The sequence below is a fragment of the Azolla caroliniana genome, unplaced genomic scaffold (genome assembly GCF_043228905.1).
Source record: "Azolla caroliniana isolate FFs.n. ecotype wild unplaced genomic scaffold, voAzoCaro1.0.p SCAF_1, whole genome shotgun sequence".
NCBI classification, from domain to species: domain Eukaryota; kingdom Viridiplantae; phylum Streptophyta; class Polypodiopsida; order Salviniales; family Salviniaceae; genus Azolla; species Azolla caroliniana.
In genome coordinates, this window is record NW_028230436.1 from 11,949,145 (window position 1) to 11,970,972 (window position 21,828).

Consider the following 21,828-nt stretch of genomic DNA (forward strand, 5'->3'; position numbering starts at 1 on the left):
ATGAAGTGATAGTGCCCTTTGATATGTTTCGTGCGTGCCTGGAACACTGGGTTTCCGGGCTCATGTTGTCGCAATAAAGCGGAATCAGATCCTTGATGGGAATGCCCAGATCCTTTAGTATCCTCTTGAGCTATACGGCTTCACATGCAGCCACCGTTGCGCCCCTGTATTCGGCCTATGTGCTCGAAAGAGCGATGGTTGGTTGCTTCTTGCTACTCCAGGAGATGGCTCCATTTGCAAGGGAGAAGACAAAACCAGAGGTTGATCGTTGATCAGCTTTGTAGCCGGCCCAATCGGCATCTGTGTACCCATTGAGTCGAATTGGTGTGACCGATTTGTATAGAATGCCACAATCCATTGTGCCGCTCACATATTGTAACACTCGCTTAGCGCAATCCAAGTGAATGTCGCGTGGTGTTTGCATAAATTGTCTAAGGAAACCAATCAAGTGATAGTGAGATAGATGAGGCTCCCGATCAGTTGTCAATACTGAGTCGGCTCACACTCTTCTGTGTCGGAGTTGACATGTAGCTTCAGGTTCCGATCGAGAGGGTTTGCCACAGACTTACACTCAGTCATCCCGAACTTGTACAACAAGTTACGGATGTAGTGTCATTGAGAGACCATAATGCTAAATGGAGTCTGAATTATATCGATGGATAGGCCGAGGCCGAAACCGGATGAGGAGTACCCGGCTACGGAGAGCCGGATGGTGTAGACCCGGTATGAACTGGATGAAGAGACATATTCGTAAATATGTTTTCTGAGAGTTCATCGAGGCTATATTTGTAAATAGCCGAAAATTCATATTAGTATAAATATGACTTAGGGCAAACTTTTAGTTGTTGTTGTCATTTTCTGTTTTGCACGAGATTAGTGTGCGTAACTGTACAGAGAGAGAGAGAGAGAGAGAGAGAGAGAGAGAGAGAACGAGGTCGTTGCCTCTGTTGTAACCGCTGCCTATGGCGAAGATCGTGAGCACGAGGTCGTTGCCTCCGTGAACTCACTGTTTGTACATTCCAATATAGTGATAGTTTGCAGCCTGTGGGCTGCCGTGGTTTTTCCCTCAGTTTGGGTTTTCCACGTAAACATCCTGTCTATCTTTTTCTCTCCTTTGTGTCGTGCATTTGTTTCCCGTTTCCTGTGTATGAAAAGAATCTCGGTTGTGGCCGAGCGTTGGACATAAGGAGCGTTGGGTTCCCGTCAAGTGGAAAGACTATTCTAGTAATAGTATATTGAAGTAGTTATTTGGGATTGTTACTCTTGGAGTATAAGAAGATTTTATTCTTTTCTTAATAATATATTCAAGTATTCTTTTCTCTTCCTCTTCTCTTCTCTATCATTTTTCTCTCTCTCTCTCATCATTTTGGCACTCCAAGGAGGGCCGATCCTTTCCGTATAATGGGAGGAACAATCGTCCACTCTTTGATGGTTGGATCTACCGATTCATCATGAAACTGATGGCAAGATATGGAGTTCGTGATGCGACAAATCTACGAAGAAAACTTTTCCAATTGTGTATGGTTTCATCAATGTGCTACCTCGAGCATGAGAAGACGTTTTTGGATCTATGGTCCAGTTGGATTCGACTTGTTGGAGGCGTTGAAGATGTATACTTCAAGATGAAAAGATTCAAAGCAAGGTTAGATCCATATTTTCAATATGAAGTGCATATGAAGTACCCAAGGTCTTTCCATGATTTGCTTCGAGTATGTCAAAGTTATCATCAACAATTGAAGAAGGTATTATTCGTTGAATCATATGGAGTATCGACGTCATATACCATAAATTCAAGCTATGATAATTGTGGATCAGTCAAGAGCCAACAACCAACATACTTGCAATGTCCGATTCAACAGGTTCCCTCATATCATTAATCTATTTTTTGGAATTATGATTATGTCTATGAAGGTGATTCTAGAGACAAAGAAGAAGAGGTGATGAATGTGGAGTTCCCCCATCTAGTTCATGAGGACAACCATGATATAAAGAGTGATTATGTGAAAGACGAATCCAAGGAGAGTTTTATGAGAAGCGATGTTATGGATGGTGATGCCAATGTACATCATGTTGAGGACATTATTGATACAACAAGCGATATGGTGGTTGATGATGAATATGTGCAAGATGAAATGGAAGATATGACAGAAAAAGTTGTTGATGGTGAAGTACCCACAACGGAGTTGCAAGATGAAGAAGGTAACCTCGAAGTGATAGCTAGAGATTGGATTTTGGAGATCAATGCGTGTAAGGAAGCATTGGTAAGTGCCAAGTTCAAGTGTATGAAGGTGTTCGTGCAAGATTTGTGTTTTGGATTTGCATTGAGTAGCAACAAAGTTATGTGGGCATCAACTCTTCAACAACAATTTGATCAAGAGCCAAGGTGTATCACTTTATCACGTATACATCATCAAGTTATGAAGGATAAATATTACTCTTGGAAGTGCATGCCGATTGTTCTTCTACTGAGATGTGGTGCATGGAGTATTCTAATCATCATTGTAGTTGACCTCGTGAAGAAAAAACCAAAAGATTGGAGGGTCATGATTTGGAGTTTCCATTGTTCCCAACAAGGTCCATGTATTCAAAGTGTGGAAGGTGTGGCAAAGATGTATGAACAAAAAGTTCAAGTGCATGATTGTTAAGTGACAAGCTCAACATTGGGTGCATACTATGGTGCGTAAACCGCGAGGCCGTTAGTATGGTATTCCTCATGAGGAATAATTTTGGGAGTTAGTGTAGTAGGCTCAATTTTATGAGCAATCAAGTACTGTCAGTACTTGTGTCAGCCCAATTGTCAGGGCTTGTATAAAAGGTGCTCATTGAGCACGATGTATATACAAAGCGTCATTATTTTGAAATAGATGTAAGTTGTTTGCTCTCTCTCTGTCTCTCCATCTCCATCTCCATCTCCATCTCCATCTCCATCTTTGTGTTTCCTGAGTTTACTGAACTGTCTTTTTTTCAAACTGTGTACTCTGTGTTTATGCACACGCTTCCGCACACATATTCTTTACATGGTATCAGAGTGCGAGGGTTGAAGTCCTCTACAACCGACAAGAAAAGCTTGCGACAAAACATAGTTGAAGTTGTTCTTCAGTTTTTTTTCGAAAAAGGAAAAAGATAACAATATGGACAAAGGTATGGGAGGCTCGCTACTAACTCAAAAGCTTGATAGGAGCAACTATGCATCTTGGTCGTACAAGATGCACCAGTACCTGCTCGGTCACGGCTACTGGATTTATGTCAAAGGAGCTAATGATGTAGCACCCGATTCAACACACAAAGATTTCTCGGCTTGGGAACAAGCGGCAAGCAGAGTTCTCTACTGCTTTGCATTCTGTCTGAGCGACCAACTATTGAACTATATTCAGGATGCTAAGATGCCAAAGGACGCGTGGGCGAATCCCAAAAAGCTTTTCGCCACAAGCACAACGGCTAGGAAGTTGCAGCTCAAGTAGAAGCTCAACAATGTCCGGTAGAAAGATTTGTCTGTGGTCGATTACACGGCCCGAATCAAGGAAATCTGTGACTCACTCACCTCCGTCAATGTGAACGTGGAGGAGGACGAGATGGTGCAAGTGTGCCTTGGCGGGCTAGCATCCATGTTCAGAGCTTTCCGAACGACGTTCTGTACGAGGGAGAATACGCCTTCGTTCTTCGAGCTTCAATCAATGTTGCTCGTGGAGGAAAATCACGCGGGTGCGTCGACGAGTACGCACGCTGACGACAAGATGTTGTACACGGAGGAAGATAGGCCCCGTGTTTGTGGTGGAGGAGGTGGATCAACGCGCAATGGTGGCGGCCGACAAGAGCAGAAGAAGCAGCATAATCGAAATGTTGATAGCAGTTCCAGACCCTCCACAAGCAGGGGGAGTCTTGGCAACGCCGGAAGCCGGCAAGAGAAGGCCGCGTCGGAATGCTGGTATTGTGGCAAGAAAGGCCACAAGGAGAGAGAGTGCTAGAAAAAGAGAGCCGATTTAGACAAAGCTAGATCGAGCCAAAAAGACAAAGAGAGGCGTCAGAGATCGCACTACACAGAAGGCTCTAAATGAGCTGGAAACAAATCGGGCCCAGCCTTCGTAATGAAGCATAAGGCCAATTCTATTGCCGTGAACACCTCGAAATCGAGCAAGGTGTGGTATGTTGATTCCGGAGCGTCAAAACATATGACGAGTCACGAGGAATGGTTCTCGTACTTGGAGAAACCGGAATCGCAAGGAGTGGTCGAAACGGGAGATGACACTCCGCATACCATTGAACATGTTGGCGAAGTTCCCCTCAGCCACATCGGGCAGAAAGGGAAGCTCATGAACGTGTTACACGTCCTGACAATAACGAAGAACCTGGTGTCGGTCGATCAGATTGTCGACTAGGGAATACAAGTTCGATTCATGCATTTCGGCTACTTCATAGAAGAGGAAGGCAAAGTAATCGCGCAAGGGCACCGTGAAGGGAGGATGTTTATCCTCGAAACCAACAATGTGGGCTCTGCTATGTACGCGAAAGGCCAAAAGGTCGAATCGGATATCGACCTATGGCGCAAGCGATTCGGCCACGTAAATTTCCCACGGCTTCGTGAGATGCAGACGAAGAACATTGTTTTCGGCTTGCCGAAATTCCGGGGCCGTAATGGCCAAGTCTGCAAAGCCTGTCAGATGGGAAAACAACACCGACTCCCATTCCCCAATGAGCGTAATCGTAGTCGAAGTCCGCTGGATTTGATCCATTTAGATGTGTGGGGACCGGCACAGAACATGAGTCTCGGTGGAAGTTGTTACTTTGTAACCTTCATCGACGACTTCACTCAGCACACGTGAGTATGCACAATCACGAAGAAGAGCGAAGTCTTCGCATGTTTCCTGAAGGTGAAGAGCCTTGCGGAAAGGGAAATAGGGCGTAAGATCAAATGCCTATGGTCTGATGGCAAGAAGGAGTACTTCTCCGACCAGTTCACAAGTTATCTATAGAAGGAGGGAATTCCACACGAATTCTCGTGTAGATACACGCCGCAGCAGAACGGCGTGGCCGAGCGGAAGAATTGGACAATCGAAGAAGCAGCCAGGGCAATGCTTGAAGAGAATCATATGCCGAAATTCTATTGGGCTGAAGCCGTGAAGACGGCTATCTACATACAGAATCAGACTTCTACTAATGGAGGAGTGTCGCCACATGAGTTGTATTTCAGGAAGAAGCCGAACTTGGCACACTTGAGGATTTTTGGTAGCATTGCATATGTGCATGTGATGAAGGAAAAGAGGAGGAAGTTGGATGCCAAAGACGAAAAGTGCATCTTAGTTGGCTATCCAGATGATTAGAAGGGGTATAAATGTTATAACTCCCAAAAAACGGAAGTACACATAAGTCGAGATGTTGTGTTCGCCTACATTCATGGCTGCTCGGTAGATCCACACAACAATATCACTCACAGAGAAACATCAGAGTTGAGAGAGAACGAAAGAGACAGTGAGTGAGAGAGAGAGAGAGAGAGAGAGAGAGAGAGAGAGAGAGAGAGAGAGGGAGACGAATCCGCTTCGTGGTACTTGCCTTCACTCCCAATTCCTCATAACTCCATTCCAAATTCTAAGGACGAATTCAACGAGGCCGAAATGCCCCCGCATGATGAAGAAGTCGGAGCTCTGAGAGAGAGTCTGATCTCATTTCGGCTAAGTGGACCGAATGAGAGGTTGGGCCGAAATGGCCAACCTATTGAAGAGACAACGAATAGTGGCGACTCGGCCGTGATGTCCCCGCGTAAAGAACCGAGGAGACGGTTTATGCACAAGGAAAAAGGGAAGAAGAAGGTGTTGGATTATGGCATGGATAGGAATGAGTCGGATCGACGCGAGTCCGACTCTGAGCGAAGTGATGACGGGCCTTCAAGAGTGAAGTCCACGTCGGCCAAGAAAGCCTCAACATCGGCTAATGAGCAATTACACCGATCTACCCGCCAGAAGAACCCTGTTGTGTGGTTCGGATACAATGAGTACATGGCGCATCACTATGCGTACATGACCCGTGTAGCAGAAGTGCGTGAGCCGGAGAGCTACGTAGAAGCGGTGAAGGACACGAATTGGCATGCCGCGATGGAGGAAGAGATGCGCGCATTGGTGCAAAATGAAACCTGGGACCTGGTTGACGCACCAAAAGGTGTGAAGCCGATCGAATGTAGGTGGGTGTACAAGGTCAAGTACAACACTGACGGCTTGGTCAACCGATACAAGGCTTAGTTAGTAGCGAAAGGCTACGCGCAGAAGCACAATGTGGACTACGACGAGACCTTCACGCTTGTCGCGAAGATGACTACCGTGCGTGTTCTGCTGGCAGTAGCTGCGACGAAGGGGTGGCACTTACATCAGATGGATGTAAAGAATGCGATCATCTGGAAAGGTCGACTCGGGCCGGTTAGCATTTTATGTTATGTTGATGACTTGGTCATCACCGGCGCCGACCTACGTGAGATTGACCGCATGAAGCTCCAGCTTGCGGCATCATTCGACATGAAGGATTTGGGGGACCTTCATTACTTCCTTGGGATCGAAGTGATCCGCACCCCGGAAGGCATACTGATCAGCCAACGCCATTACGTGTTGAGTATGCTCTTCAAGTTCAAGATGGAAAATTGTAAGCCCATCTCGACCCCTCTAGACAGAAACGTAAAGTTTCGCCGAGATTCAGGAAAGGCGTGTGACCCGACACAGTTTCGACAAATTTTCGGAAGCCTCATCTACTTGACGATTACTCGGCTAGATCTCAGCTACCCGGCCGGCTTAATCAATCAATTTATGTCGCATGCCACAACCGAACACTTTCAGTGCGCGCAAAGGATATTGCGATATGTCAGCGACACGAAAGACATGGCGTTGCTGTATGAGGCAAGCGTAGCCGAATAGTTGGTTGGCTACACGGATGCCGATTAGGCCGGAAACGCCAGTAATCATAGATCCACATCAGGATATGCCTTCTCATTAGGAAGCATGGCGAACGCGTCAGTAGCAAAAAGTAGTCGATAGTGGCACTGTCGAGAACAGAGGCCGAATATCGAGGGGAGACTATCGCTACGTGCCAAGTCATTTGGCTGAAACGGCTATTACGAGATCTGCATGTAGAGGAGTCTAATCCGACGACGATCTATTGCGACAACCTTAGCAGTATCCACCTTGTGAAAAACCCCGTGTTCCACGCCCAGACCAAGCACATTGAGGTGCATTACCATTTTGTTCGCGAGCGGGTCCTTTCAGGTGGCGGAAGTGACCACGACGCTGAATCAGATGGACAATTCGATTTCGAACCGGCTGAAGAAGCCGAAGGAAGAAGCAAGTGTTGGGGATAAGACCGTCAATGTGGAAGTGCAAGCACCATTCATGATGAAGAAGAACCTGTGTATGCAGGAGCAAGATAGACACAGAGGGAGAGAGAGAGAGAGAGAGGGGCAGAAAGGAAACGTTATATTCCAATAGCAACAGTTACAAATGACAACCGACCTTCACTAAAGGTTACAAAGTCACTTTATATAGTGACTATCCTAGGGCAACTACCCTTTATGCTATTTACAGAAATAGCCCGAACTTGGGCTGTCCAAAGGGACAATGTGAATACGGCCATTATACACTCATATTCGACCACAAGGGCCATAATCGTAGGAAAGAGTTGAAGACAGCCGACAGCCGAATCTAGGGGAGATAAGGCCAAGACGAAGACGTGGTCGGAAGTTGTCAAAGGCTTGAAGACTAAAGACGAATTGGAGACAACCAATTCGGATGAGAGCATAATTGAATCAGAAGTGTTTGATTCAATAGAAATGTTCGATTCGGATACGCCGAATCAACTGAAGGCCAAACAGAGAAAAGGACAACAAAGGACACGCCAACACCGTGACAACAAGGGAGCTGAGAAGGGCCGAACAAGCAGACAACTCGACCGAAAGGGTCGAGGCACGCGGATTCGAACAGGTCGAGGAGCGTGAGCGAGGCGTGAAGCCAGAAGGAACAGGAGCGTGGATTCAGAAGAGCAAATGAAACCTCAAGTTGAGGTTGAGGGGGAGTGTTGAGTGACAGGCTCAACATTGGGTGCGTAATACGGTGCGTAACCTAGTGTGTAGACTGGGTGTGTGAAACGGTACGCATAACGTAGTCATAGTGGTGCGTAAACTGTGAGGCCGTTAGTATGGTATTCCTCGTGAGGAATAATTTTGGGAGTTAGTGTAGTAGGCTCATTTATGAGCAGTCAAGTACTTCTGTCAGCCCATTTGTCAAGACTTGTATAAAAGGTGCTCACTGAGCACGATGTATATACAGAGCGTCATTATTTTGAAATTGATGTAAGTTGTCTGCTCTCTCTCTGTCTCTCCATCTCCATCTCCATCTTTGTGTTTCTTGAGTTTACTGAACTATCTTTTTTTCGAACTGCGTACTTTGTGTTTACGCACACGCTTCCGCACACATATTCTTTACAATGATGAACAATTTTTGTTTGTAGTCAAGGAGTTAAAAACTAATGCTCTACTAAGGGAATCATCATTTTGTAGAAGGTTGAAATGTACGAAGAGAGACATGATGTATGGAGAACAGGCTAGTGAAGAAGAATATATGGTGTTACTATTTCTAAGACGCAATGATGGTGGTAAGCGGGGACCATCACTTTTATTGTTGCATGATTTATCAATATTTCTTTCATTTGTCAAGGAGAAAGATGTAGTTGATTATTACCAAACATTTTCTTGTAGTGCACATGAGATTTTTTTCCTACCGCTTAACGGGGATTTTTTCTCACACAATAATTTGTTACATTTTAGGTATTTATACCCCTTCTTTGTCTATAGCCTACCATAAGGCGAAGGAGTTTTTCATTTTCTTTTTAGGCTCACCTTAAATGGTTCGCTCAACTAGCAATGAGGGGGGCTAAATGTGAAGTCGATTTTTGCTCATAAGAAAAGACCGTGACAAATACATTGGATGCGAAGGTACTGTTAGGAACAATACTAAAACATAGAAGGAATTGTTGCTAAAAGATGAGGATTAGTACTAAGGGAGGTGTAGAACTCTCGAGAGAAGGAGAGAGAGAGAGAGAGAGAGAGAGAGAGAGAGAGAGAGAGGATAACAAATGATATATATTATGTCAAGGGAATATACAATAGTAACTAGGAGGCTTAAGATTGGTGTTGAACCAATTTGGTTCGAAATAATGCCTTGTGCCTCCTTTTATAGTGTGCTCAAGAGTACTCCTGAAGTTTCTAGAATGTTCCAGAGAAATCTGGAATATACATCAATTTTCTATAGTAAAACCTAAATGAAAATAATATCATTCGTATTACAACATATAGTCTAATGGTCCAGAGCTTGACCCATGTAACATAAGGTCATGGGTTTGAGTCTTGCCATATCATGACACTATCCCCCTTTTAAAATGACGAGTGTCACGAGTCGTTTTGGATTGAGGACCCGGTTTGTCTGGATATTGACGATGGAAGTCTTCAAGAAGAGCACGAGCATTGGTTACATTCTCTATTGGTTCCCACATACGCTCATTGGGACTATATCCTAGCCAATCGACTAAATAGTAGAGCTTGTTACGAATAATCTTGGAATCAAGGATGGCAGCAACCTCGTACTCAGGTCCATCTTCAAGCTCGATCGGGGGTGGAGGTTGTTTAATATGACTTGGGATGGTGTTGTCTTGATAGGGTTCGAGGAGAGAACTATGAAACACCGGATGTATCCAATGTTGTGGAGGTAGATCGAGACGAAAAGCGACATCATTAATTTTTCTAATAATACGGAAAGGACCTAATCGCCGGTAATCCAACTTCTCGCGTGGGCAAGTAGTCTTGATGTGTTGTCGTAGTAGCCACACCCGATCTCCAATGTCAAAACTAGATGGAAGCCGATGACGATCCACATAAACCTTATGTGTTTGTTGAGCTTGCTGTAGATGAGTAGATAAATCCGCTTGTATCTTACGTAGCCACTCCAAACGATCCTCTACACAAGGATTTGTAGGTAACTCTAGGTTTCAAATACACACCACCGGGGGTGACAGTCCGTGTAAGCATAAAATGGTGTCACCTTTGTCGATGAGTGGACAGAGATATTATACGCAAATTCGGCGAAGTGGAGAATATCTGCCTAGTCATCTTGATCATAGCTTAAAAAGCACCGAAGATACTGCTCCAGCGTTTGATTTGTTCGTTCAGCTTAACCGTCTGTTTGCGGGTGGTCGCTGGAGGAGAGGTTACAAGTGACCTTAAGAATTTTAAAGAGGTGCTTCCAAAACTTCGAGACGAACTGGGGTCCACAGTCGTTGATGATACTATCGGGAAGGCCATGATGCCGACATACTTCACACATGATCATTTCAGCGGATTCTTCACTGGAGATTTCCTTAGTACATGGTAGGAAATGGGCCATCTTTGTATATCGATCTACTACTATTAAGATCACATCGAATCCCTCAGAGACCGGAAGATCTGTGATGAAATCTAGGGAAATGGATTGCCATGGCTTGCCAAGAGTTAAAAGGTAAAGGAAATTGAAGAGAAATAAAGTTAGAGGTATTTTTCAAAAGCAGAAAAAAAGGAAAAGAAGAAAAACGCAGGAAATTAAGTAGAAAAAGCAAGGTAGAGAAAAAAGCTCATAACTTCGTCATCTCTTATCCAAATTTCAAAAGAAAATATTCATAAGAAATCTGACAAAGAGAGCTTTCTTGTATGACAAATTTGGATGACAAACCAGAAATAATGATATGAAAAACGCACCACACAAACTCGAGGATATGTAAAAGAAAAGAAAAGAAAAAGCGAGAGGGTATGTAAAACTAAAAACCTATAAGTATGAGGGTATTCTTAGCAATTAGGGAGACGAGGGGGGAATAGAATAGTTACGAAGAAAGGAAGAATAGAAAATCTACAAGAAGAAGTGAGGAAGAAGAAGATTCGAAGAAGTGAGAAGACGATTAGTAGAAGAAAGAGAGAAGACGGAAAGGCTATTCTAGTAATAGTATATTGAAGTAGTTATTTGGGGTTGTTACTCTTGGAGTATAAGAAGATTGTATTCTTTTCTTAATAATATATTCAAGTATCTTTTCTCTTCCTCTTCTCTTCTCTATCATTTTTCTCTCTCTCTCCTCATCAATATAGGCGAGCAACAACAACTCGGTACTCTAAGAGATTTAAGGGTATTGAGGAAATTAGTGATAAGAAATTGACATATGCTAAGGCAATGCAAGTGAAGAATTGGGAAACTCTAAAAGATTTAAGGGTATTGAGGAAATTATTGATAAGAAATTGGCATATGCTAAGGTGAAACATGTAGACGAGGGTCACAAGGATAATCATAATTGGGATCACTTATAGGGAATTGTCAATACTTTGTTGTTTAATATTGACATGGAGAAAAATGAGAATGAAGCAAAACAATGCATTGATGAGGATATGTAGATGTGGAAGTTTATGCTAAGGTAGTTTTATAGTCTCTTGATGTATTTTATGAGCATGTGGTTATATTATGTTTACTAGGAAAGTCCCATTCATAAATTGGGTTAAGCAATGGTTGAACACAATCGTATCATTGAATTTTGTTAAGAATATATATGCAAGCCCAATGGGTTTTATGATGTCGTATTTCATTGCCTTTAAGATCGAAGTGCATTGTTGGATAAAGTTCTCGTGTTCTTTGATAAACGGTTGGTGCATGTAAAGCAATGGTCCCCTATAGTGAACTATCATGCTTTTCTAAAACAAGAATGCTCCATTTGGGTGACAATGAATTTTAAGCATTCATTTCTATGGCCCTTTTTACCATAATTGATGAGTCAAATAGGTAAAGTGTTGGTATCACGACACAAATGTTCTGATAGTACTTTCCTTTTCCTACATTCTTTGTGTTATTCCTTTCCCCCTTTTTCTCCCTTATATAGACTTGGACATGCCATGTCATGACACATTGGGAGAGGAACATAAAAAATGGCTCACCTAGACGAGTGGTGAATATGATCTAGGTGAACATCTCAACCAAATACAATAAAAGACAAATAGTTCTCTCTAAAGCTATGAAATCTATGTACTACAAACATTAATATCCCTAATGGAGGGAGAAACGAGAAATCACTCTTCCTCCTCTCTTGCTCTTTCCTTCCAAGAACCAAGGCCCGACACGGTGCATCGAAGAGTTTACCTAACCATCAGGTAGTGGGAGACAAGTACATGTTGTCCATAGAATTAGTTATGAAGACATCAGTGACAACACGATTGAGGAGCAAATGTTACATCAAGAGAAGGCGAACACAATTGAGTAGTCCACACTCACATTCAGGTGAATGATTAGTGTTAAGTTCTTTTAAGAAGAAGAAAAAAACAACACTTTCAATTATGTGTTATGGTGACCTAGTAATTCAAGTGTGGCTATTGTATTTCTCTTCGTGTTTACTTACTGATCTTAATATTGCTAATGCTTTTAAGCCTTTAGAAGGCATTACTAGTTAGCTTCTTATTAGGGTTTTCTTCATGAGAGTTTGTAAGATAAGGGAAAGTGAGTTTAGTGGCTCGAGAGTGATTGACAACCACTCTCACTTAGCTCTCCATCAATAGGATATACAGTCATGTGGACCCCTCAGCTTGCATTACTAGCAGAGAGGTAAAACGTTGTCGATACGAAGATGTGTTCACAAGGAGAATACTTTGAGCAAACACACTACCTTTGATGTGATCTATGTTGCTTTCAAATGGATGTTTGATAGGAAACTATTTGACATGTTGAAAAGCTTACATCCTCTTCTACATGATGTTACTAATCCTCCAAAAGACATTGCGCTTGCTCAACATTTCATTTTAGCAACTATAGTGCCACGTTGTGACCCAACTTTAGGAAGTGAAACTTAAAACAATGTTGAAGTTGGCCATAAGTGAACCCCTCCATTCCCACATGGGTGGGATGGGGATTCACTACCAAAACGACTTTGACGTTATCTATGTTGCTTTCAAATGGATGTTTGATAGGAAACTATTCATGTTGAAAAGTTTACGTCCTCTTCTACATGATGTTACTAATCCTCCAAAAGACATTGCCCTTGTTCAACATTTTGTTTTAGCAACTATAGTGCCACCTTGTGACCCAACTTTAGGACGTGAAACTTAAAACAATGTTGAATTTGGCCATAAGTGGATCCCTCCATTCCCACCTGGGTGGGATGGGGCTTCACTACAAAAACGATCAAAACCATGATGGAAAGGATTTTGAATGTGAACAATGGCAAGCAACCAAGTCTCTTCGACACCCTTGCAAGGGCCTTTGCTTGATGAAAGAGGCACGTTTTTGTCAAGCCATGTATTGGATCTTATGCCCGTAGTTAGGCACTCATTCACAAACTGCCCGTAGTGACTCTAATGCATGATTTGTATCTCCAACATTCACCTAGAGAAGTATTGTAAATACTTTTATCAAATCACCTGCACAAAGGGCATGACACATTAGGTCAATTTGAGTGTTGCATCGTCTAGCACACCCTTCCAAATAAGAGTGATGCTGACATAAGTCTCTATGTTGATTGAGAGGCTATGATACCCCTAATTCCCTCAATATGCACAAATGAAATATTTGTATACATCCTATTTTGATAGCCACCCTGTACACCCCACCACATATCTTCACTTGCCCAAAGGATGTCCTAGCCCAACTACACCTATGACCCATTGTAGCCTAGCTTTCAACCAAATGACAAGCCTTGACAAGCTCAAAGTTGTATAGTAATGTCTCCAAAAGTTTTCAAATATTTAGATCTGGCCAAAAACAATGGTTAGATACATTACAATATAAGTATTCTATGTTTTCTACAAGCATTCCACATATTTTACCTATTCTGTATGTACTTAATGTTTTTATATGTAGAATATGTATCCTACGTATTAATAAAATGAAGGTAGAATTTGTGGCGTACATACACCTTGTACACGTATTGTATGTTACATATTCTACGACCCATGGGTGAGGGTAGCCACATGGCAAAAGTCACGTGGGTCCTCATCACTCGGATCAAACGACTACCACCTTTAATATTTGGTTAAGCATATCAACTAGTGAGATCAGGACCCTACAACTTCGCCATGTTTTAATATAAAGCTACATCGGATCACGAGGGTAGCTTCCATGGTGTTGCTAGTAATCGTCACGAATGTGCCTATGGATGTGGCACTCAAAAAACCCACCATCCCCCCCCCCCCTTGCTCAATGAACCCTCTCCTCTACCAAATCTCGAGATCAAAGGGTTTTGTAATAAATGACAAGTCAGACATCAATGTGATTGGAGAACACTCATATACCAATGCTTGGTCTTTGAACAATATGGATGACATATCTATTTGTCCATGTGGACCTCATCATCTCCCATCGGTGAAAGTGATTGTACTCGTCCCAACATTTTGGTACTAGTCCTTGCTTTATAGAGAACATTTCCTACCTGCTTCTTTTGTTCACACTATCCATCCAATCATCAAGGCACAACCCGATGAACATTCTATTGTGTTTGAGATCGACCATATTGTATGTTGCCCAACCGCCAGTCCATATGCCGGTGATGAAGAAACTTTTGTCAGTCACGGTAGGATTGTGACCTCAAAATGCTTCATGTAGAGTGGGATATTTTCTTATCACTATACTAATAAAGTTTCACCTTGCAATACTACTTGAACATATCGTGCTTTATAAATTCATAGGGTAAAATGGTGTGATAGGGCCCACTTGTAATAATTTGTTGTGGATGGATGGCATGTTGATGTGTTTTAGTGACTCTCGATTCATTAGAATGGTATTGGAATTCTAATTGAATCAAGTGATGGACCTTGTTTGTGGGTGGGGGACTATAGACCATTTCGTTGATAAGTTTACAATGCTCGTCATAGTGTGGGGGACTGTAGATACCAAACTCATTCAATGAATTATAATACATGATTCTATCCCAATGTCATCATGCCCACATTCTGAAATTGATGGGAAACATTTTCTTGTATCCTTAAAATCGAATGAAGTTTTTGTCAAATGCCTACACTACCAGCTGCTGCTATATAGATGTTGGCATGAATAAAATGTGACCTTTTCCAATATGTATATATGTAGTCACATATTCTCTTTAAATGATACGTTATATATATGACATTGTTTCATATTTATGAGTGGTCCAACCCGGAATGATACCCTACTGTATGTAACCTATGTCTACAACATGTAACTAATGTGGGTTACATATTTATGCGTGTTCCCCCTGAGCTTAGAAGATTTTGCATTGTCAAACCTTAGGATACAATCATACCAAATCCTTCGAATGAATACAATTGAAAGAATCAAATATTTTATTGATCATGACACTTAGATTCCCATGGATAAAGACACAACTCCAACAAATGTATTTTGGTTTCTCCAACAAATAATGTCGTCATCAAGGCACAGGTTTGACAGATGCCATTCAAATGGCTATGGGACACATACAAGGAGAAAGAAAGGTGCAAGGCAATATGCCCATATCGAGGAGAAAGCCACACTTAGCCCTCAGTCCATCACAATTCAATGCAAATTGACACACAATACACATAGCCATGTGTATCAAGCGTGAATCACACTTAAACCTTAGGATTTGATGAATGATGTGAAGGTTGTCCTTTGAAACAAAGAATGTCCAACAGAAAATGGAATCTTGATAGTTAATGAATAACGAATAGAAAAATGGGCCATGCATCATGCATGCAATAACCAACCACATCATGTGAGGGTAGTTAATTCTTTTCTTTCTTTCTTTTTTACAAGCAATTAGCCACAACTAATGGAAATATTCTTGATACTCTTGAGAGACAACATGGACATTCATCACTCTTATCATCTGTGAAACCCTAATGTAACTCCTTATACAATTTTAAGGTTGAGAACATTGGAAAGAGTGTGGCGACTACCACGAGTTCCCGGGATGTCACGCGACATGAGGGGCACGAAGTCGATGGAGTAGGTGTGGAAGGAGCATGACTAGTGAGGGGCGAGGAGGAACCCGGGTTCGGAGTTTGCGTGGCTGGGGTTAGATTGTGACCATCATTAGAAGCTAATGATGAAGCCGGGGTAATGGAGGCGCCGGCACCGCCACCCAATAAAGGTGCCTCTGATGGCCCATGTGCTTTCGGAAGCCCAAATAACTCCTCCGGCAAAAGCACTTGATCAATGGCGAAAACCGCGCACGGAACCGTGTTATACAAGGTGCTAATAAGTGTGGCGCGTGATAGAGGCGTGGACACGAGCACGGCCCCATCCGCATTGGTCAAATTCACGGTGAATTTCCCGGCCCCTGCCGCAGCCGTGGCCAGGGTGGGGGCGGCCGGGACGGTCGCCTGTTGGAGCGCGGACAAAGGATAGAAAGCCGAGAGCGCGTGGAATTCCAAGAGTTCGATCTTGTGCCGTGCTGACAACTTGCTTACGGCATTGCTCGCGGAGAAGGCTTGGTCGGTCGGGGCGAACACCGTGATGCCACTTGTCGTGGTCCTATTCGCTCGTGCCTGGAAGAGGCGGTTCACGCCAGTCGCGGTCAATAGGCTCACGAAGGTCTGGAACTCTCCTGCGCTCTCTATGATGTGGGTTATGTTCACAGGGTCGGAGGCGGCCGGGGTGGGGACCGAAGGGGAAGAAGACAGCGGGGAATTGAGGGCGGCCGCGGACCCGAAAACAGGAGAGGAGGAATGAAAACAGACAAGGCAGTGTAGGAGAGAGATAAAGGTAAGCAGAAAATGGTGGAGGTGAAGGATATGGTGGGGGTGAAGCTTCTTTAATGGCGATGTGGTGATGGCCGCCTCCATGGCTCTCCAAGAAAGAGTAGTGGAAGTGAAACTACTAAAGAAAAAAGGGGAAACTTGAAAGAAGGGGGGGTGGAGGTGAATTGCTTTAGCCTTTGATCCCAATATATGGTCTGCCACGTGGCTCCCACGTGGCCTGTCTTTGTACACGTGTCCTGCCAAATGTCCGTGACGCGTCCTGCTGCCCAAGCATTTTATTCATTGGCGCGCCTCTCTGAGTGTTGCCTCTCTCTCTCTCTCTCTCTCTCTTTAACATAAAAGTTTGTTGTTTTTCTTGTTTTTCTTTTATGTACATAGCCCACGTTCTCTTTGGCGGTTTTCTTATTAATTTTTTAATGTTTTGATTCTCACTTCCTCCGACAATGTTTGATGAGCTGTCCAGAAGCTGTCTCTGTCCCTTCCCTTCAATAAAATCTCTAGCTCCACATGGTGTATGTACATATATGAACCCAACCCCCCCCCCCCCCCTCCCACAAAAGAAATAAACAAACGCAAAACCTTGGATCGCTTTCTTTGTCGTCCTTTACTTGCTCTAGCCACATGCCACAGACTCTTCGTCCTTTACTCGCTCTAGCCACATGCCACATACTCTTACTTCGACCAATGTGCATTTCACTAGAGGTGCTCGGGCTAACGACATTATGTGTTCTAGCTGGATGTGATGGGGCTTATTTCGTTCAACACACATATTATTGTATTAGAGATGTGTCAGTGTGTTTTGTTAAAGCTCGTGGTTGTACTTAACGTTCTACTATTCCCATACTACATCGCCATGGGCGGAAGAGATGTAAAAGAGGTGTCAATCCAATAAGAAGTGCTCTTGTTGTGTTAAGAACTAATTCACGCTAGCTAGTGAAGTGAAAGAAAGCACACCCTTTTCTACTCTCTTTTTTTCCAATCCAACATTTTCAGTAACCTTCGTAAAAAAACCGCTTTAAATGAAGGTACCACTTTGTGTTTTGATTAGTCGTTGAAGTGTGAAATGATATGACGCAAATAGATTATAAAACAGTTTGAGTGAGAGAGATAATAGGGTTTTGCTACCAATGTGTGTGGAAATCTATGATGGGTTGTTACCAACTTTCCAATTTTAGTACTTTTTCATTGATATGGTGTGGAAACGATCAGGGCCTAAATTTGACGGGTTAGTATCAAAGTTTTTTGACGGGCATTTTTTAAAGATGTATGTCATATGCCATAAGATTACAAAAACTAACATGTCATTTGATATACAAATTTTAAAAGTGAAAAGCTCTATATAATGTTACATCGTTATAGATGTCATTACTATAACACAAAGATACACAAATTAGCATAACTACCTCACAAAGATAATGAAATACATAAAATAAATATCGTGTTAATGTTTTTACTATTAAGTATGAAGAAAAGGTATTTTTTTTGGAAAAAAACTGGTTATTTTTGGAAAAAACGTAGTTATTGTGTTGTTAAAAAGGTTATTATATCGAAAAAAAAGGTTAGTAAAAACTTAAGGTTTAACTTAATACGTAAAACATTAAAATCAAACCTACAGTTTACACGCTTAGAGTATTTAATAAAGGTTATTGTTTAAATTTTCAATCAAATTTAAACTAATATTATTAGTAAAGAATAAAGATTTGAAAATATATATCATTATTACATGATGATAATATTATTTTAAGCGTGTTATAAAAAAACATATAATATAAATATATTATTATACACACTTGATAGTATATATATATATTTATATGATAATGTGTCATATATATAATATATATGACATGGAAAATAGAATTTTAGCATGTCATTTGACATGTATTATTTTTAGGGGCTTTTGACATGAAAATGGAAATTGAAACTTTGTATGTCACTTGACGGGCATTTTTATTAAGTGTATGTTTTTGACGGGCAAAAGGGCCTTTGACGGGCATGACACCCATCAAACTTTTGCCTTGGTAACGATGCAACTCTTGAAAAATATTTTGTTCTCTACTTGTGAAGACTTGAAATGAAAAGAAATTATGAGGAAATATTGTAAGGTTATAAGAATTTAGTAGAATTCTTATACATACACACATACACATAGATACAAATATATATATATATCATATGTATGTATGTATATATATCCCCTCTCGTATATTAGCAAGATTTTGTTCCCTTCAAAATATTTCCAACCGACAAGAGTGGATATTAGATTGGTATTTTAGTGAACGAGTGCACATTTTTTACAAACTCTTCTCCCAAGTGCCTTGATGTCATGTGGACCAATTTCTTCAACCTATTTGTCACGTCAACTTTAAGTTTCTATATATTTCACATAGATACATGGGCCAAAAGCTTACATAGGTTGTGCCAAATTTCAATCCCCATTTTGGTAGTACATTAAAACGTTGAGATCCATAAAACCTTTATTCATAAAGTCAAGCGTTATCGAATCTTATACTCTTTTAGATTCTTCTATTCGATATATGTGTGCATTAACTAACCTTAGATGTAACCTTTCATTGGAGCTATGGAAAAGGACATCTTAACATTTTCCTAATCATTATAGTGTGCGTGACAACCCTTTGTATCAATTAACCTAGTGTGCATTCATCCTTTTTGAGCATGTCTTTATCTTGCACTGACAAGACAACCATTGATCCCATCACTTATACCGCCATATCTATTTGGATGTCACTCTACTCGAGTATTGAGCCATCGATCACATTAGAAATTGCTTACCCCACATTTTTAGCCATTCTAACCAACACAACATTCTCTCCTAGCCACATTGTGGGCTCTCAACTACGAACTATTCTTGTCACTTGAACATCAAGAGTCACATTTTACGTCCTCACAAGCTACATAAAAAATATTTCTTCTGGTCCCATAGGTCAAGGTGAGATTAAAGATTGATGGGGTGAACAAGGTCCTTATGTTCTTTAACACAATATTCAACTAGAATATGACGACAAGACAAATGGGGTAATCGAGAATGAGAAAGGAAGTAAAGAGAATATGCAAACAATACGACTAGTAGAAAATGAGCATCTCATAAAATGTAAAACATACATCTACAATGTTAGAATACTTGTCTGATAATCAAAAATATGCTACCAACTCAAAGGTTAGGAAAATTAACTAAGGAGGTCATCTATGGAAAAGTCAAGACAATATGGTTCCGACCCACATAGAGGAAAAGAGTCTATCAAGAAAAAGTGGCTCAACATTATATATAGAAGAACTCATCAAGAAGGCATATGAGAGCCTCAAAGAGAATTTCAATGTTGAAGATAAAAGAAGATGAAAGAAAATAAACTCGCATGTTGAACAAGGATGGTGAAGAGGTACACAAAAATGTAGGAGTAACTTGTAAAATGGCAGGTTGTCACAAAGTTACACGCATGCATGTGAAATTTAAGCAAGACCATAAGGGACTTGAACTAGAGAGGATGGGTTGAGTTTGTAGGTTCAGTGTTCAAAAATGTCAATGTCCACACTAGCTTTCTTTTCCGAAGTTGAGTTTTATTTTCTTACAATTTTTGTTAGATCGTATAAATTCCATGTATGTGACGTTACATGTGTGTGTGTATTTATTTATATATACGTGTATGTTTGTAAATAAGTGGGGGTATATGCGTGAACATGTATAGGTATTTTACTTTTAATATGCATGTCCAATTTAGTGGGCACATATTAATATTGTGAAATGCACATAAAATATCAAAACCAGCCTAGTTAGCTTCTTACTTCTTACTCAATTTATAGTTCATACAAAGGTACTGATTTTGGTTGGCTTAGCTAAAAAGGGCGTGCTAAAATGGTGCCACAAAGGAACACATGCACACCACATTTCCCCCCTGAGAGAAACAAGACATTGAGGAGCAAGAACAGGAACAGGAACATGAGCAGTGGCATGTCAAAGGAGGGGGCGCATCTATCGGAGATAGAGCTCCCAGGTGGCATTATCCATGTTGGTAGGTTTCGAATGGACATCAATGGAAGATTCTTGTGGGAGGCGAGGGTTGATCCATATCGATGCATGTACGGATGTATTGTAGGCTTGGGTGACGAAAGGCAAGATTTGCCCAGGTTTTGTGGCATGGATCGATGTAAGCAACAATCTCCTTCTTGAGGGTCTTGTTGAGGTGTTCGGCGAGGTCATTTGCCTGAGGATGGTATGGGGACGCAAACATTTGCTGGACACCGAGTTGAGCTGCAACGACGCTAAGGACATCCCCACGGAACTGTCAGCCCTGATAGTTGGACGGGGCTAGTGACGGAAAATGAGCTAGCAATCGGCGAACAAAGATCAATCGCTCCTGTGGACTAAGGGCCACCTGGACTTGGCTGAGGTGGGGGATAGGAGAGTTATAGGCGGATAGAGATCAATCGGTCTTTGTGGACTGAGGGCCACTTGAACTTGGTTGAGGTGTGGGACATGAGAGCTATAGGGGGATAGAGATCAATCACTCCTGTGGACTGAGGGCCACCTAGACTTGGCTGAGGTGGGGGACATGAGGGCTAAAGGCGGATAGCGATCAATCGCTCATGTGGACTGAGGGCCACCTAGAATTGGCTGAGGTGGGGGATAGGAGAGTTATAGGCGGATAGAGATCAATCGGTCTTTGTGGACTGAGGGCCACTTGAACTTGGTTGAGGTGTGGGACATGAGAGCTATAGGGGGATAGAGATCAATCACTCCTGTGGACTGAGGGCCACCTAGACTTGGCTGAGGTGGGGGACATGAGGGCTAAAGGCGGATAGAGATCAATCACTCATGTGGACTGAGGGCCACCTAGAATTGGCTAAGGTGGGGGACATGAGGGCTAAAGGCAGATAGAGATCAATCACTCCTGTGGTTGAGAGCCACCTAGACTTGGTTGAGGTGGGGGACATGAGGGCTAAAGGCGGATAGAGATCCCCACTTCTCCACCAATATGTGAAATGCACATAAGATATCAAAACCAGCCCAGATAGCTTCTTACTTCTTACTCAATTTATAGTTCATACAAAGGTACCCATTTGGGTTGGCTTAGCTA

At 42.1% G+C, this 21,828-nt stretch overlaps 1 protein-coding gene across 1 annotated transcript; it reads right to left on the reverse strand.

The window, feature by feature from the left end:
- Positions 1–15,662: 15,662 nt before the first annotated feature.
- LOC147869005 (fasciclin-like arabinogalactan protein 11) lies at positions 15,663–16,867 on the reverse strand. Its single transcript, XM_087325703.1, has one exon. It carries the CDS (start codon positions 16,817–16,819, stop codon positions 15,872–15,874), a length of 948 nt encoding a protein of 315 aa, XP_087181829.1. The 5' UTR covers positions 16,820–16,867; the 3' UTR covers positions 15,663–15,871.
- Between the last annotated feature and the right edge of the window lie 4,961 nt (positions 16,868–21,828).